This window comes from Coffea arabica, chromosome 6e (assembly GCF_036785885.1).
Source record: "Coffea arabica cultivar ET-39 chromosome 6e, Coffea Arabica ET-39 HiFi, whole genome shotgun sequence".
Taxonomy (NCBI): domain Eukaryota; kingdom Viridiplantae; phylum Streptophyta; class Magnoliopsida; order Gentianales; family Rubiaceae; genus Coffea; species Coffea arabica.
In genome coordinates, this window is record NC_092321.1 from 2,579,150 (window position 1) to 2,594,990 (window position 15,841).

Sequence of the window (15,841 nt, forward strand, 5' to 3'; positions counted from 1 at the left end):
ATTTCAACCACTTTGAATAAACCAACACTACAATTTAACGCTGCGTACAATTTTTTGGCCTGTACTCTGTCGTACTTGAATTGGTAACACTATGAGACTCTGCCCCCGTGGCCCATTCATCTTTGCATTGCCGTATCATCTCAATTCCAAGACATCGAGTCTCATTCTTCTTTTTTTTTTTTTTTTTGTTAATCGTTACCCTACTTCTACTCTTACTCTATTCTAATTTAACTATGGGAGAGATTTAACTGGACTTATGGGGGATCGATGGAGACAGAACGACCACTGGATCAGACGAATACACCACGTACCTGCCTGAATTTTTTTTTGAAGAACCACAATATCTTTCATTTAGTATTAAAAAAAAAAAAAAAGGAAGACAGAGAGTCTTTCCTGCCTCCACCATTTCTTTTCCGTTTCATTCGTTTTATTAGTCGTTAGAGACGTCGACACATTTCTTTCCTTCTCTAAGGTAAAACTAAACAAAAGACGCACCACTCCATTCCTTCGATTCTTTCGCACTTTTGCTGCCATCCTGTGCATAATAATTTATGCAACTCTTTTGAATTGTTCGGGAAAGGAGTCCGGATCAAGAGAAAAAACTCTGAGAAAAACTTTTGATGGGTTGGTTTCCATGCTCTGGACAATCTCATTCCAAGCTTTCATCAAAGAAGAAGAGGAAGATTAAGGACCCACTTCATCCTATTCAGCCTTCTCCAGGTATCTCACTCTTTGTGGCATATGTATGGTATGTTCAATTAAAGTTTTTATCTTTATTCCGTAGATGATATTTTCGTTGTCGCCCATTAATTTCAGACAGTTCTTGAACAAGATTCTCAATTGGCTTATACCAAAAGGAACTGTCTGATTGTTGAGTCTGTCCAGCAGTTTGTTGAGGGGTTTTTTATGGCTTTTCTAACAGTAGTTTTCATTTTCTCCTGGAATATTTGTTGAGCACTATTTGTTGACTTTTTCTCCACCCTGTCGGCCTGTTGGGTGGGGGTGCTTGCTTAAGGGTTTTCTTTTGCACCTATACGTCTTTTAATTGGACTGAAAGCATTTATGTTCAGTAATGTCGTATCTGGACCTTCTGGCGGATCAGGTCCGTTTAAGTTTAAACTGAGTTGCTAAGTGCATATGGTGTCACTAATCTGGAAAAAAAGGTTGAAGAAGAAGAAGAGTGAGTCTTGAATGAGCTTGGGTACTTGCTGTCTTACGGTTGTTCTTTACTTCAAGTAATAGTTCAAAGGGGTTTGAATCTTCTTACTAGTTACCAGCTATGTACTTTGACTTTTTAACCTGGTGTATAATCATATACCAATGATATTGTTACTGCAGTTTGGAACTTGCAAATGTGATACCTCATCAAAATTGCTTTAGGTGCAGATGACTCAAAAATTTCAGAAACACCACATTGATGCCTATTGTCAACTTAGTCCCGTCTCACCATTATCTTGGGAGTTGGGATGGGTAAACCTTCGAGAAGTCATACCAAAGTCAGCTCTAGTTTTTACCATGTCAAACAAACTTTAAGAGAGAAATGACACATTAATGTGTATCCTTCCCAAATATGCTATAAAAATTAAAAAGTGGTTTTTGGAAGGTTAGCGTGGTCTAGTGGTTACTTGGCCATTTCTGTCCTCCTAATTTTCTGCTTTTCTGTCTTCAGAGAAGTCGAAGGTAAATGCACCATTAAACTCGCAGGTAAACAGCAAGGATGGAGGGTCCAACCAAATTGCAGCCAAGACTTTTGCATTTCGTGAATTGGCTGCTGCAACTAGAAATTTTCGGGCAGATTGTCTTCTTGGAGAAGGAGGATTTGGTAGAGTATACAAAGGGCGACTTGAGAACTCCAACCAGGTATGTGGGGCTCTCTATTCTTTGTGAATACATAATGAGGAAAAAGTAAGCATATTTTGTATGTTTCCAGATGTTCCATGACTGCCTCCTCAGCATCTGTTCTCTAAATCATGAGCTGCTCATCTTCCACTTTGTTGTAGTCTAATTTTTCCCCATGGGTTTCTCAATTTTTTTTGCTTCTAAGCCAGACGTCGAAATGGTTCAAGCCCAATGATGGCATTGACACATTATTCTAGCTTTTTTATAACATGCCTTTGTTGCTAGAAAATAAAAGACTTCCATATATCATGATTTAAGTATAAAAGACCTTCAGAAAGATAGAGAGTCCACTGCAGGCCTCCTAGTAAAAGAAATGTTCTAATGCCCTGTGAAATGCTTTTCTTAACATTGTCAAAATCTTATTGCTAATTAGATTGTTCTGAATAGATGCATCATCATGTTTCGTTTATGCTGGCATAAACAACCTTTACATGGATCACTGTTTCCTTTTTCAATCAAGCGAAGTACATTTTTGAGCTTCGGTTCCATGGTTTGGTGCATCAAGATTTTTCAATGATAAAGCCAAATTGGATGGAGATTTTGTGTTGTTCATTTTATTGAAATTATGTTAGTTATTTTTAACTATCGATTGCCGAAAGGTTGAATTCTAGTTTAATGCCTTTGGTGCAGATTGTTGCCATCAAGCAACTTGATCGCAATGGGTTGCAAGGGAATAGAGAATTTCTAGTTGAAGTGTTGATGTTGAGCTTGCTTCACCATCCCAATCTTGTTAATCTTATTGGTTATTGTGCTGATGGAGACCAGAGACTTCTTGTATATGAATACATGCCGTTGGGGTCCTTAGAGGACCACCTCTATGGTATTTGCTATTATTAGGTGCATATCCTCAAATTTTTACTTGTATAAAAAATTGCCTGTGGAGTTTGGACTCACAAACCTTCTTCTACAGATGCTACACCAGATAAAAAATGGCTTGATTGGAATACAAGAATGAAAATTGCTGCTGGGGCAGCAAAGGGTTTAGAGCATCTGCATGATAAAGCTAGCCCCCCAGTTATATATCGTGATCTAAAATGCTCTAACATTTTGCTTGGTGAGGGTTATCATCCAAAGCTATCTGATTTTGGTTTGGCTAAGCTTGGGCCTGTTGGTGATAATACTCATGTATCCACTAGGGTCATGGGTACCTATGGGTATTGCGCACCTGAGTATGCAATGACAGGACAACTGACACTGAAATCAGATGTTTACAGCTTTGGTGTTGTACTTTTAGAGATAATAACTGGAAGGAAAGCAATTGAGAATTCCAAAACTGCAGGGGAGCATAACCTGGTAGCTTGGGTAAGACAATTGCCATCTTCTCTCAAGTTTTTGTTGTTGTCACAGAAATTTCTTATGCTTTTTCTGGCGGTGAATAATAGTGATGTGCAGCGAATCGTACTACTTTCTATACATCACTCTTTTGATCAGTAGTTTATAGGTTTCGATTGGAGAATTGGAAGTAACCGGGTGATTTATGTCTGAAAATGGTGTCTCATTAAGTTATTTATGGCACACTACAACACGGTTATTGTGTTTCAGTGTTATGGAAGTCGAATGTGAGCATTGATTGTTATCATGGATCACTAAAGCTCTTGCTGAGATTTGACTTATAAACAGAGTGTAATAAGTCTGTCTGAAGGTGAAATGTGATTTCTATGAAGATCCATTGTTTTTGACCTTCAAGGGATCTCTTGCTCTGTAAGGTTTCTTTGAGATATTAGTTGAAGCATTTTGTGCAATTGATTGGTGGTGCTTCACCTTGAGTTTAATTTTCCGTCAGCAGAAAAAGAGAACAGCACCTTCTGTTACAGCTAGTAATGCACCGCAGAGAAAATGCTACTAGTGTTTAGGTATTCTGATGCCTGTAGCTGTTTTATTGAATACACATATTGATTATTGTTTTTTTATTCCAGGCAAGACCCTTGATCAACGATCGGAAGAAGTTCTCACAGATGGCTGATCCTATGCTCCAAGGTCAGTATCCAATGAGAGGCTTGTACCAGGCACTTTCAGTAGCAGCTATGTGTGTCCAAGAGCAGCCTAATATGCGCCCTGTGATTGCTGATGTAGTCACAGCTTTGTCTTACCTTGCTTCACAAAAATATAACCCTGCCCAAAGTTCACAATGGGCTCCAGCCACTCCACCTAGGACAAAAAGAGAGGGTGAGAAGAGAGAACATGGCGATAATGGATATGAAAAAAGATCAAACTAGATGCAGTATTGATATTTTGCTGTTCTTTGTAACATCAGATTTCTGTAACACTATGGGAGAAGGCTGCTCTTAAAAGTATATAATGCTAATTCTACACGGATTAATTAGTGATACACCGCAGGTGGCCTAATGCTTATGGTGTTGAGAAAACATGTTTATTTGATTTGCTTTTGGGATGGACTAGGTTAGGCACTGTTTTCTTCAACCAATAGGTGTTGGGTTCAATTGTAATCAAAGCCTTCTTCAAGTTTTTATAACGCCTACCTTCAACGTTGTAAAACTGACTTGAGAATGTACTAGTACGGGTATGTATATATGCATATATTCTGTTTTGTTACTGTTTCTTCAAAAGGCATGATCTATTGGTTTTTGACATGTTGGTTGTTCATTTTCTTTATTTGGTAAAGCATAAGGAAGTTGTTAGTGGTGCTAGGCTAGCAACCTTTTAGCTAGAATTGCTTTTCGTTCTTTAAGAAATTTCAGTCATGACTGTTGCTCCTGTAATTATGCTAGAGGTGATGATGTACAGGGTAAGGATTTCCATCTTTGTATGTGCATTGAGTGAGTGCCATCGCTCATGTTTGAGTTATGTAGTAGGAAAAGCTGTAACAGAGAATCCTTTGTTCTTCTTCTGCAGTACGTTAGTTGGGTTGCCGGCAGAGGTGTTTGACCGTTAGAACTTTTTTAGCCTAAATTGCTTTTCATGCTGAGTAATTACAATCATAACTGCTGCGCCTACAAGCGGTAATTATCCTGAGGTTATGGAGAGTTAAGCTCTCTAAGCTGTTTTGGACTTATCCTGAAGAGCTCATCTGAATATGCTGTCTTACTTGTTTTCGTTGGAAAAAAAAAAAAGAATATGCTGTCTTACTGATGTAAACAATTATCGCCTCTGGATTATGTTGAGCTATAAAGTAGTTGCACGTGAATGTGTATGGAACTTGCACTATGGATTCTGCAGACGTAAATGGATCGCATAACAGGTAGATCAAATGAGCTTAGAAATCTGTGGCAGTCTATGTTAGTGTCTAAGGGATTTTGCTCACGTTAACCCATCCTTCTAGAGATTTAGCTGTCAAAAACTGGGAAGTGTAACGAAAGGTGGCAATTCAAAAGATTAATCTTTTGAAAGTTGTTAAAGACAAGTAAGGAGGTGATAATTTGACATTGACATGTTTAATTTTTACTAAGATGTAAATCCTAGTTGTTAGGATTAATTAGTTGCTGCTATAAAATCTTGAATCATGGTCGTTAAGATTGGATGCCATCACAAGTTGCATATTAATGTCGTATAATAAAAAGTGAAGACAGAGAGCGGCATAGGAAGTGGGACAGAAGATTCATTTCGCATCAAAATGGCCTTCCTTGTATAATAAAAAGTGAAGACAGAGAGTGACATAAGAAGTAGGACAGAAGATCCATCCGTTGTCCGTCAAAATGGCCTCCCTCTGCTCTTCGTCTTTACAGCATCATTTGTCATATGGAGAAGTTCAGTCAAAATCCTAAGGCTGCCTGATGATGCAATCGAAATTATGCGCGGCAGCAGCAGTAACAAATTAAGGTGATCAAAGTTGCCAAACATTATTTTGGAGGGAGACTCTTTGAAGATCGTCAGCATGCTTAAGCTTATGGAGTCTGATGACTCCGCCTATGGGGTGCTGTTAGATGATATCTTTGTTAGGTTACAGAACTTCGCCGCTTGGGAGGCTAACTGGGTCCCTAGGAAGGCCAATGTGCCAGCACATTTATTAGCTAGAAATGCTCGCTCTATTTTAGATATCTGTAGTTGGAGTTATTCTCCACCATCTTTTCTTCTCTCCGCAATTTCGGCGGACCTATCTTCACCTTAATGAAATTTTCTAATTTACTATCAAAAAAAAAAAAGTTGCCAAAAGCAATTCCAACGGAATACTAAAAGAAGCAGCAAAACCTAGCGAATTATCTCAGTTGATCATTCTTTTTTTTTTTTTCCTTTCAATTCATTTCTCAAATGCCACCTGAAATTAAGACTACTTTCATACCTAACTTAATATTTAACCCGAATTTTTTCTCTTGATCATTCAATAATTTTTCTTTTAATTAAGTTCTCAAACCCTATCTAAAATTAAGATTACTTTTGAACCTAATATCTCCAGCAAATTTCGGCACATAGAACTTAGAATTAGCATTCCAATAAGTCAACTATGATAGCTAATTTGTTTATCTACCAGAAACAACCTTGAACAGCAAGACGAAGAAACCTACCTAATACCAGTCATGCCTTGCAGAGATTTATCCAATCTTTTGGAAATTTGCACAATTTTGTTATTGAAATGGAAGTAAGGGATCATGCATAATCTCTAAGGATATGATTGTTAGTACTAGGTGAAATATTTTGTAGCAGTTCTGAAGATATGAAACTGAAAAAAACTCGTTGCTTTTCATTTCTTACCAATTTTTACATTAAAATGGGCTTATTTTACTCTCAAAAAAAAGTTGAAGCTTTGGGTTCCTTCAGTTAGTTAAAAGGCCATAAGTAATGTATCTGTTCCGGAGTCTAGCATGAATTCGGCCCAAATTAATTGGACACCTTATCCACAGTGTTGTTATAAGGTTGATTTGGGCTTCGAATCTTCACCAGCTCAGTGTTTTCCTTGAAATGGACCATTGACACGTCACTGCAACACTGTCCTGGCCCTTGGCACCACAAGCTTCTTGTAGTACCCGTGTTGAAAGATAAAGGGCCCACATGCGGCCCACACCAGCAGCTAGAACTTTCCCGTCCTTTGACCCCGCACCCCTCTAAAATTCAGACTCTAAATTCGCTCCTCTCTTGTAAAGAACTCAATACTAAATCTTTTCGTTTTTTTTTTTTTTGGGCGATCTGATCAAGCGCACTGCATCTGCAACTACTTCTCTTTTTCTTTTTTGCCTTTGGCTTTTGCACCTCAGGTTTGTGTTAATTTGAGCATGCGTTGCATGTAGAGCCAGTAGTATTAAATTGCATGTAGATTTTGTCTTCTTGATTTTTCATGCGGAAAGCATATATAGTCTTTGGTGCTATTTATGTCTTTGTACATGAATTGCTGTTCTTGCATTATGCTCTTTGGATATCCTTATATGCTAAGAAATTTTCAGCTGAAGATCCCCTTGATACCTTCATGGGAAAATCGTACCCGAAAGTAAGCCAGGAGTACGAGAAGGCAGTTGAGAAATGCAAGAGGAAGCTCAGAGGCTTCATTGCTGAGAAGCATTGTGCTCCTTTGATCCTCCGACTAGCGTACGCAGCCTCTTTATCCGTCTCTCTTTTAAGTCAAGTTAGTTCTGTTTCTGAGTATGTTGTGATGATAACTCAAATGATTAACCATGCATGCTTTGTTGCTTTGTTCCTGTCCTGTGGATTGCTGGACTGTCTTTCTTGCATTTGTTTAGTTTGGCTGTCTTGAGTTCAGGAAAATGAAAACTGATCCCTCATGTTCTATCAATTCAGTGTTTCATATGAATATAATAAATAGGGTAGTGATTCTAGTGAATTTGCTTGCTTCTGTAAATATTCATTCTTTTAGGCATGCCATGCCCTCTCTTATCTTCTTTGTGTAAAACAGTCTTTTGATTACCTGATTGCATAATTCAATTGGCATATTATCTCTCTGGCTCTCTGTTTAAAGCTGTGCAGTTAGTTTATATTTTAAATTTCAGAAACTTCTTCTTCATTTCTTTTCTCATTGCTGATGGGTGATTTACGTGATCATATACGCGTTGCTTCAGATGGCATTCCGCAGGGACCTATGATGTGGATACGAAAACTGGAGGGCCCTTCGGGACTATCAAGCACCCGGCCGAGCTTTCTCATGATGCTAATAATGGCCTTGATATTGCTGTCCGACTTTTGGAGCCAATCAAGGAACAATTTCCACTCCTCACCTATGCTGATTTCTATCAGGTAAAACTCTCTTTTCAGTTTCCAGATTGCATTGGTTCCTCCATTCCTCCACCCCCCCAAAAAAGAAAAAAAAAAGAACTGATTTTAGTATTCAAAAGTAATGATTGTCATTGATGTCTATTTATCATATCAAGTTGGCTGGAATTGTTGCCGTTGAGGTCACTGGAGGCCCTGAGATTCCTTTTCATCCCGGCAGACCTGTAAGTCTGACCCATCCATCTTTTTGTAGGAAGTAAGAATTCAATTTAAATCAACTGGGAGATGGTTCCTTTGGTTTGGAAAATATCACTTATTAGATGTTTGCAACTGTATATTGCAGAACGGAGTTAACATTTTGGAAGTTCCATTTGATGTTTCCATTGTCAACCTAACAAGTTTTGCATCCTTTGCAGGACAAAGATGAACCTCCTCCTGAAGGACGTTTGCCAGATGCAACTAAAGGTTACTTATTTGTACTATCTAATTTCCTAGCATAGATGTGATATGACTGAAATCTCAAGATTGCATTGCTCTTTCTGGTGGTCATACTTTGGTATGCTATGAACTCTCATGTTAGTTTCCTATAAAATGATTTAGCTAGATGATGGATCACTATTCACTATTTACTATTGTCCATTGACTTAAAGAAACCGGGGTGAAATTTATCAGGGAAGGTGTCACAAGGAACGTTCTGGATTTGAGGGACCTTGGACCAGTAATCCTCTAATCTTTGATAACTCCTACTTCAAGTAAGTTCCTGTTCATCTTGTTACCTTACAAGTTTCTAAGCATATTATAGATCCGTTTGAAAGTGCTGCCTGCCCAAATTTCCGAGAAAACCACACGAGAGGAACCACTGTCCACGAATTGATTATTGGTATGCTCTTATTTCGTACAAGTACAGAGAACTGCTGCGTGGAGAGAAAGAAGATCTTATCCGGCTTCCATCTGACAAAGCACTTTTGGAAGATCCAGCGTTACGTCCATTAGTTGAGAAATATGCTGCGGTATGTTAATTTTCTCCCCTTAGCTCAGCTTTTGACCGTTTGCTAGTTAGTGTAGCATGAAACAACAAATTGTTTCACTAAACTTGGCTGGCAATGATGATTTTGCGCTAGGACGAGGATGCCTTCTTTGCAGACTATGCTGAAGCTCATTTGAAGCTCTCGGAACTTGGGTAACTAACTTTCGCCTTTCCTTCAATTCAATTCAGTAATGCAGTCCCTCGTCTGGGGAACTCGGAACCCACTTTCTTCAATCATTTAGGTTCGCGGATGATGCTTGAAGTTCCATGACGAAGCAGGGAATTGGTCGTGGGATGGGACAAAGAAGTCTTGCCCTGCTCGCTTTTCTTTGACTTCTGCATATGCCTTCCTCCAGTTCCGATTGTAGATGATTTACTCCCTTAATGGCCCTCAACATTTGATCCGTTGAATTTGTACTGTGTATCATTGCTACTATAGGCTACATAATCGTGAGCTGCTCATTAGATTTGGGTAATCACTTTATGAACTGAACCAGGGTGATTGTTTTTTTTCGTTTGTTGTATAGGCATTAAATGCTTTGTATGAACAATGAGGGATCATGGCCAGCTTGTTCGTGTACAATAATCCTATTTCTTGGTGATTGATGCGTTAACTAGATCTTCGGTTTTTGGTTTTTCGCGAAAATACCTCGTTAGGGAAAAAGATTAAACAAAAGAGGGATACAGTCACTTCCTTTCTTACAAGTAAGGATGGTTCCCAGCCTGAGGGCCTAGCCTCAATGACATTTTGGGCTCTAAGCCTAGTTATTATTCCTAGCAAGCACAGAAGGCAAGGAAGGGACGAAGCGTCTTATCTATTCTTTATCATGAGCCCCCGGCTGAAGATCGATCCTGCAGCACACACGCTGGGCACAGGTCCCCTTTCTTTCTTGCAGTCGTTGAGGACGTATGAAAAGTGCTCAAAATCAAATCTTCAAATTGAATTCATATGAAAAGAACCATTACAATAAACAAAAGGTTTCTGAAGTATATTTATTATTGAATCAAAAAGAGAATTTTCAAACAAAAAAAAAAACTGCAGATATGATCTTTTTATCACGTAAATGTATTAATTAATTATGAAAAAATGAGGGACTCATCTATTTATGAGTCATCCTTTCGAGTATAAGTAAGTAAGAATCAAGATTTTTATTACTCCCTCCGTCCCACTTTGATAGTCCTGATTCTTTTTTCACACAGTTTAAGAAAAAGTAGTTAACTTTGTTGGAACAATCAATTTAGATAGCAATTTTTCTAAAATACCCTCACATTAATTAGAGTACAACTTTATGGAAACTTGAATTGATAGTAAAAAAAGAATAAACTCTCATTGAATGTGATAGGTTTATAGTAACAACAACTTACATTGAATAAGGGTATTTTAGAAAAATTAAAATACAACTATATTCTTTAATTGGAAAGTAGACTACAATTTGGAACAGACGAAAAAGGAAAACAGGACTATCAAAGTGGGACGGAGGAAGTATAATTCTGACATGTATAAACACAACACTTTTGATATGTTGGGGAGTTTCCCTATCGATCCTTAATATGTTGGGGAGTATCGCTATCAATCCTTATCTAGTAAAGGGTGATAGTACGCTGAATCGAATCAAATCGGTGCCTTAATATCGAATGGTTTCTTTCTTGGTGTGGCATGGATGTTCCCCGTCATCCAAAGGCGGTTTCGTATAGATATGGAGCCTAAGGAGTAAAAGTAAAGGCATATAATTGATAGATTGAACGTGAATACAGTTGAAGTTTTGAAAATAAATAGAATCAGACGTTAATAATTATTGCATTCAACTTCTTGAATATTAATTTTATTATTCAAAAATCAAAACTGAATGGTTTTTACATGTTAAGAAAAGTATATACATATTAAAATTCTTGAATATTTTTACTTTAGCATGTTAAGAGAAATACAGTGGATGTCCAATGGATATTCAGTTTTAAGAGTGTTTAGGTTCGAACTTACTTTTTTCAGATCCATAACTATAAGGGTATGAGTTTATGTGTAACTAAATTTAATGGGTTTGGATTTGAATTAATGAGATCCAACCCAAATCCTATCCATTGACATTTTAAATCACTGAAAATCACCAGAAATCACGAAACTAAGATTCATTGGACTCCAGCCTCATCATTACATATTTGATTAGATAGTTCATGGGCCAAATCATACCCGCAATCCCCAGCTTACTCACTGAAGCATGCAAAATTAAACGGTGCAATTGCATGAGCGTACGCCCCCGCGTGAATGGTCCAGCGGTAGCATCTCCCACTGGTGATCACTTGGTCCCAGGTTCGAGTCTCTGTTCTGCTGGATTCCTCCGCGCACTTATCGTGCTTGGGTCGGGTTGGGGCGCCGGGCCCGGGTCGCAGGGATTAGTCGGGCCCCGTAAGAATTGACTCAGACACCCCTGTGTCGACAAAAAAAAATTATAATAATAAAAAATTGCTTGAGTGTACATTTGTTGCTTCAATCCAGCCAGTAGCAATGGGAGGCTCAGGCCAACATGGTGCAACGAATCAAATTTGAGCCTTAGGGCAGTGGTGGTGGCCTGTGAATGATTTGTCAAAGGGGTCTGATTATAGTTGCAAAAGTTATAAAGGATACCTTCTTTTCAGTGGTCAAAAGTAGTTTTTGTTATTATTTATTCTTTGTCACTTCACTTTCATTTTTTTGGGGGAGTTGTACTTCACTTTTAAAATGGCTTCTTCCTGGTGAATTCTGCTTTGGTCAGAATTGGACCTTGACATACCTTCAAGTTTAAGTTTACCGTTAGATGGTGAAATTAGCGTAATTGGGTCTTAGATAGATTATAACAAGTTCAAAAATTTAGAGGGAACAGTACCATGACTTACCGGTATATATGATTCATGTATGTATTTATTTAGTGTACGGACGACAGGTATTTATCTCCGATTATCAAAACGACAGGACATGGTCTGATGCTTTTTTTAGGAGTAGATACTTAGACGTTAAGGAAAAGGCATGCAGGTATAAAGATGGATTTTGGGAGCGCAGAGGATAATAGTGAAGTACCTTAAATTATCAACAAGTGAGGTGATTGTGAGGTACGATTCCACTTAGTAGTTGAAAACTTGAACGCTTGAACTAGTAAAAAGGGAAAAAAGTTGAGTTAGGATTTGAGAAAAGAAGAACAAGAATCATTTTTCTTTCTGTAAAGTAACGCCAACGACAAAGCTCAATCACCACATTGTCTGACAAAAAAGTTGCCGGCCCGCCCGCAACAATCACTAAGAAAAAGACTAATCTGTTTTCCTGGAAAGTTCCGGGCCCTGCTACGCTTGGATAGCAAATTTTTCTAAAAAATTTTTTTACTTGCATCATAAATACATTTTTCAATTCACCTTTTTATATTTTCAATCACCTTTTTTATCTTACATATATCATATCACAAAAAGTACTACAATAATTATTCTAAATAATTATTTGGAATAATGCTCTATCCAAACAAAGACAGTACTAGTATAGTTCCTAAATCTGAATAACACTGGAGGAAATCGATCTTCTTCTGCTTTTTTTTTCCCCCCTTTTTTGGGGGAATTGGCAGAAAATGTTTTGTGGTTGAACTTTTGAAACTAATTAAAAAACGAAAAGAAAAACTTTTGAAACTAATTGTGAATGGATATGCACAAAGTAAAAGAATAGGCGCACATGCAGATCAAAACGGTTAAATAATATTTGGAATGTGAGTTTTTTAGGAGTTTGTCTAAAACTTTATTATAACTTACTGTATAAGTTTTTAAAAATTTTTTTGAAATGTGTAGATTTTTGAATTTTTTTGAAATGTATAGTTTAAAAACATTAAAAAAATTTTTGAAGTTACTGTAGCTAAAGTTTTTAAAAAACTTGTAGCAGACAAATTTGGCAAAAAATTTGGGTTCCAAACAAGGCCTGAGTTAAAATCTTTCCACACCGTAAGGCATATGCATGCAAATCCTTGTTGTGCAGAGGTTCATATTTTATTTTTGTAAACTTTCTCCCTTCCAATCAAGAGGTGAAAGAATTATTTACCGAAGGATTTGAAATCCTTTCAAATAATCTCTCTAATTGTTTAGATTATTTAAAAGGTATTTGAATTTGTGGATCACAAATTATTATAGTATTCAAAATATATCTTGATAATTAGTGAATTATAAATTCAAATGCCTCTAAAATAATCCAAATAATTTGAACGATTTGAATGGATTTCAAATCCTTCATCGAATTTCTCAATTCAAAACGAAAAGTCTGTGCTATAACAAAATATATGTTATCTATGTGCATAGACTATTTCATGCATTACTTAAAATCAATATATCTAGAGTTTAGAGTCAATTAATTTTAATAACAAAGTGACAAATTCAGATCGTAATACACATAATGGTTATCAACTATATAGTTACTTTACTTTTTTAGGATATACTTTTAAATATTAAGTAATTTAAAATTCTAGTTCGTTAATATCTTTTCAAGTAGTCAAATTGCTAGTAATATACGCTTTTTAATTATGAGAGACATACATTAGTTTTTTATGCTATATAGTTCGTTCTAAATTTTCTAATAGTGTAAATAAATAGGACAAGAATGAAATTATGAGTAAAAGTTAATTATAATATCATAACAAGAATACAAATTAGTGATACTAATAGGAAAGTGAAATAAAATAGTGACATGATAGGAGTGAAAAAAAAAAAGCAGTCAAAAGAAAGTAGTGGAAAAGAAAAGGCAAGAGAGTGAATAAACCAAAAAATAAAAAATAAGGACATTCTTATTTTAAAATATAATAAAGGGGCAAAGTGTTTATTTAATGAGTTCAACGCAGAGGCAAAGCACAATTAAAAGTAAAGTCCGAATACGTGCAGATTAGTTTAAGGGCGAGTTAAGGTCTCCTGACTTGTTGAGGCATTCATTACTAATCGTCCATGCAGGCGTATGATGCGGGACTTAAACTCATGGGTGGTCAAATGCGTTGGGTACTGCTTAGGCTATTAACTCTAAAAGCACTTGAGACTTGAGAGTCAGGAATTAATTACTACGAGCCTGGGCATCATTTTCATTTCCAGTTCTACCCCATATACTAATAATTTAGGTCAACTCCATCCATATATAAGTTGAACAAAAATTTCGCTGCCCATACTATACTCTTGGGTTGGTTGGATGTCATCGACCCGTGTAAAACGTTTTCAGCTTCGTTAATGTACCTGACTGACTGACTGTTAATATTGCGGCTGACATTGGATTAATTAATTACTTGTAGGAATTTGTCAGTATCGTAGAGTCCCAATGGTCAAAGCAAAGTCTTTCCAAGCTCCTAGTATGATCTACAGTGTGATGCGGCTTTGACGAGGAAAACCATGCATTCGTCAAACGGAGGACAGCAAAATTCTAGTCGCAATAAATAAAAAGAAAAAATAACAATTGACTTCCAAATTGGAAGAATGGAGCGAATTTCCATGATCCTACCCCTAACGAATAACGATGCGTCGGTCTTTGCTAATTTATTCAAAAAGACCATACTATTATGATGGATATAGGTAAGCGGTAAATCCCGCGTAAGATTTGATTAATATTTCTTCTTTTTTTTTATAATAACTATAATATTTTTATAAATTAATCTATCATAATCTATATGAAGTGGAGCCTAGAGAGACTGTATATAATGATTAATAGATATAAGAATTTGACTAGATAAAAAAAGTATTTTGACATCTTTTTAAAATTTTTTTTTACGGTAGGTGAAGTTCAAAGAAAAACTGTAGGTGAAGTTCAAATTTTCGATCTACAGTTCGAAGAGGGGGTGCCACTCGTGAAGATTTGATTAGTATTCACTGCTGAGATCTCATCTCGATGAGTTCGTTGGCTTTTAAAACTGGACAAACAAACCAGCAGCGGCGGCAGATGATTTGTTGTTGCTACTACTGCCTCGGCCGGCGGAATAAGCTAAAAACGATAAAGCACCATGAATTTTGAATTCAATCAGGTACCTATTTGCTTCTGGCGTTAAATCCTACGGGAATAACTGAATCCAGGTGATATACCGCCACTTTCAAGCTCAGGCGTGTCATCACATCATGGCTTTATTCTTCTTTATCGATAGACTGGGACCACGCTATTTTTTTATATATTACTAGATCATTTTGTGTATTAAAATTCAAGAGAAGGAATAATTTTTTATAAAAATTCAAAAATACACGTTATCAAGTAAAAAGAAAAAAAACTTCTATAAGTATCAAGTCCAGATAATATAATTAAACACATATGTTGAAGTATTTTTTGATTAGTCACAACCGTAATTTTAAAGAAGTATTAAAAAGTCTTTTTCTTGAACTGTGACGGTCTCTTTTGCAAAAGACTGCTCCAAAACTCGAAATTACTATTAATGACTTATTCGTAACAGGAATAAAATTTATTATTCTGCAAATATATTATCAAAATATAGAGGGAATATAAGTCATTTTAAAACTCTATCTAAGATAGTAAAACACGCTGCCGGGCTTGGAAGTTGGAACCGCAACGCGTGCAAATACTGCTGTAGACGAGCGTGAACTTCTCCTGCTCCCTCAGACCACCGAGAATTGACCAGCGGAGAAACGCAGGGATGGAAGACCGGGAGAATGAGGATGAATCATGACAGGAGTGAGAGAAGACGTATGTTTGTTAGTAGTTACTGGGGGCCCACAGGCCGAATCTCGTCCTTTTACCATTTCCGATCATCCTACGCTGTCCCAGGGAGTCCAACTTAACGTGAACCTTCCCGTCTTGTGGGACCCTTTATAATTCTTCTTTAT

At 36.9% G+C, this 15,841-nt stretch overlaps 2 protein-coding genes across 2 annotated transcripts; both read left to right on the forward strand.

Annotated features, from left to right (window-relative positions):
* The first annotated feature begins 429 nt into the window (after window positions 1-429).
* LOC140009276 (probable serine/threonine-protein kinase PBL7) lies at window positions 430-4,452 on the forward strand. Its single transcript, XM_072054374.1, has 5 exons — window positions 430-720; window positions 1,670-1,860; window positions 2,530-2,719; window positions 2,810-3,201; window positions 3,816-4,452. Exons 1-5 carry the CDS (start codon window positions 621-623, stop codon window positions 4,113-4,115), a joined length of 1,173 nt encoding a protein of 390 aa, XP_071910475.1. The 5' UTR covers window positions 430-620; the 3' UTR covers window positions 4,116-4,452.
* Window positions 4,453-6,908: 2,456 nt separating this feature from the next.
* LOC140009606 (L-ascorbate peroxidase, cytosolic-like) lies at window positions 6,909-9,654 on the forward strand. The gene is made up of 9 exons (XM_072055690.1): window positions 6,909-7,046; window positions 7,233-7,374; window positions 7,863-8,037; window positions 8,172-8,237; window positions 8,430-8,489; window positions 8,686-8,765; window positions 8,921-9,023; window positions 9,135-9,193; window positions 9,283-9,654. The coding sequence occupies exons 2-9, from the start codon at window positions 7,256-7,258 to the stop codon at window positions 9,299-9,301; spliced, it is 681 nt and encodes a 226-aa protein (XP_071911791.1). The 5' UTR covers window positions 6,909-7,046; window positions 7,233-7,255; the 3' UTR covers window positions 9,302-9,654.
* Window positions 9,655-15,841: the final 6,187 nt, after the last annotated feature.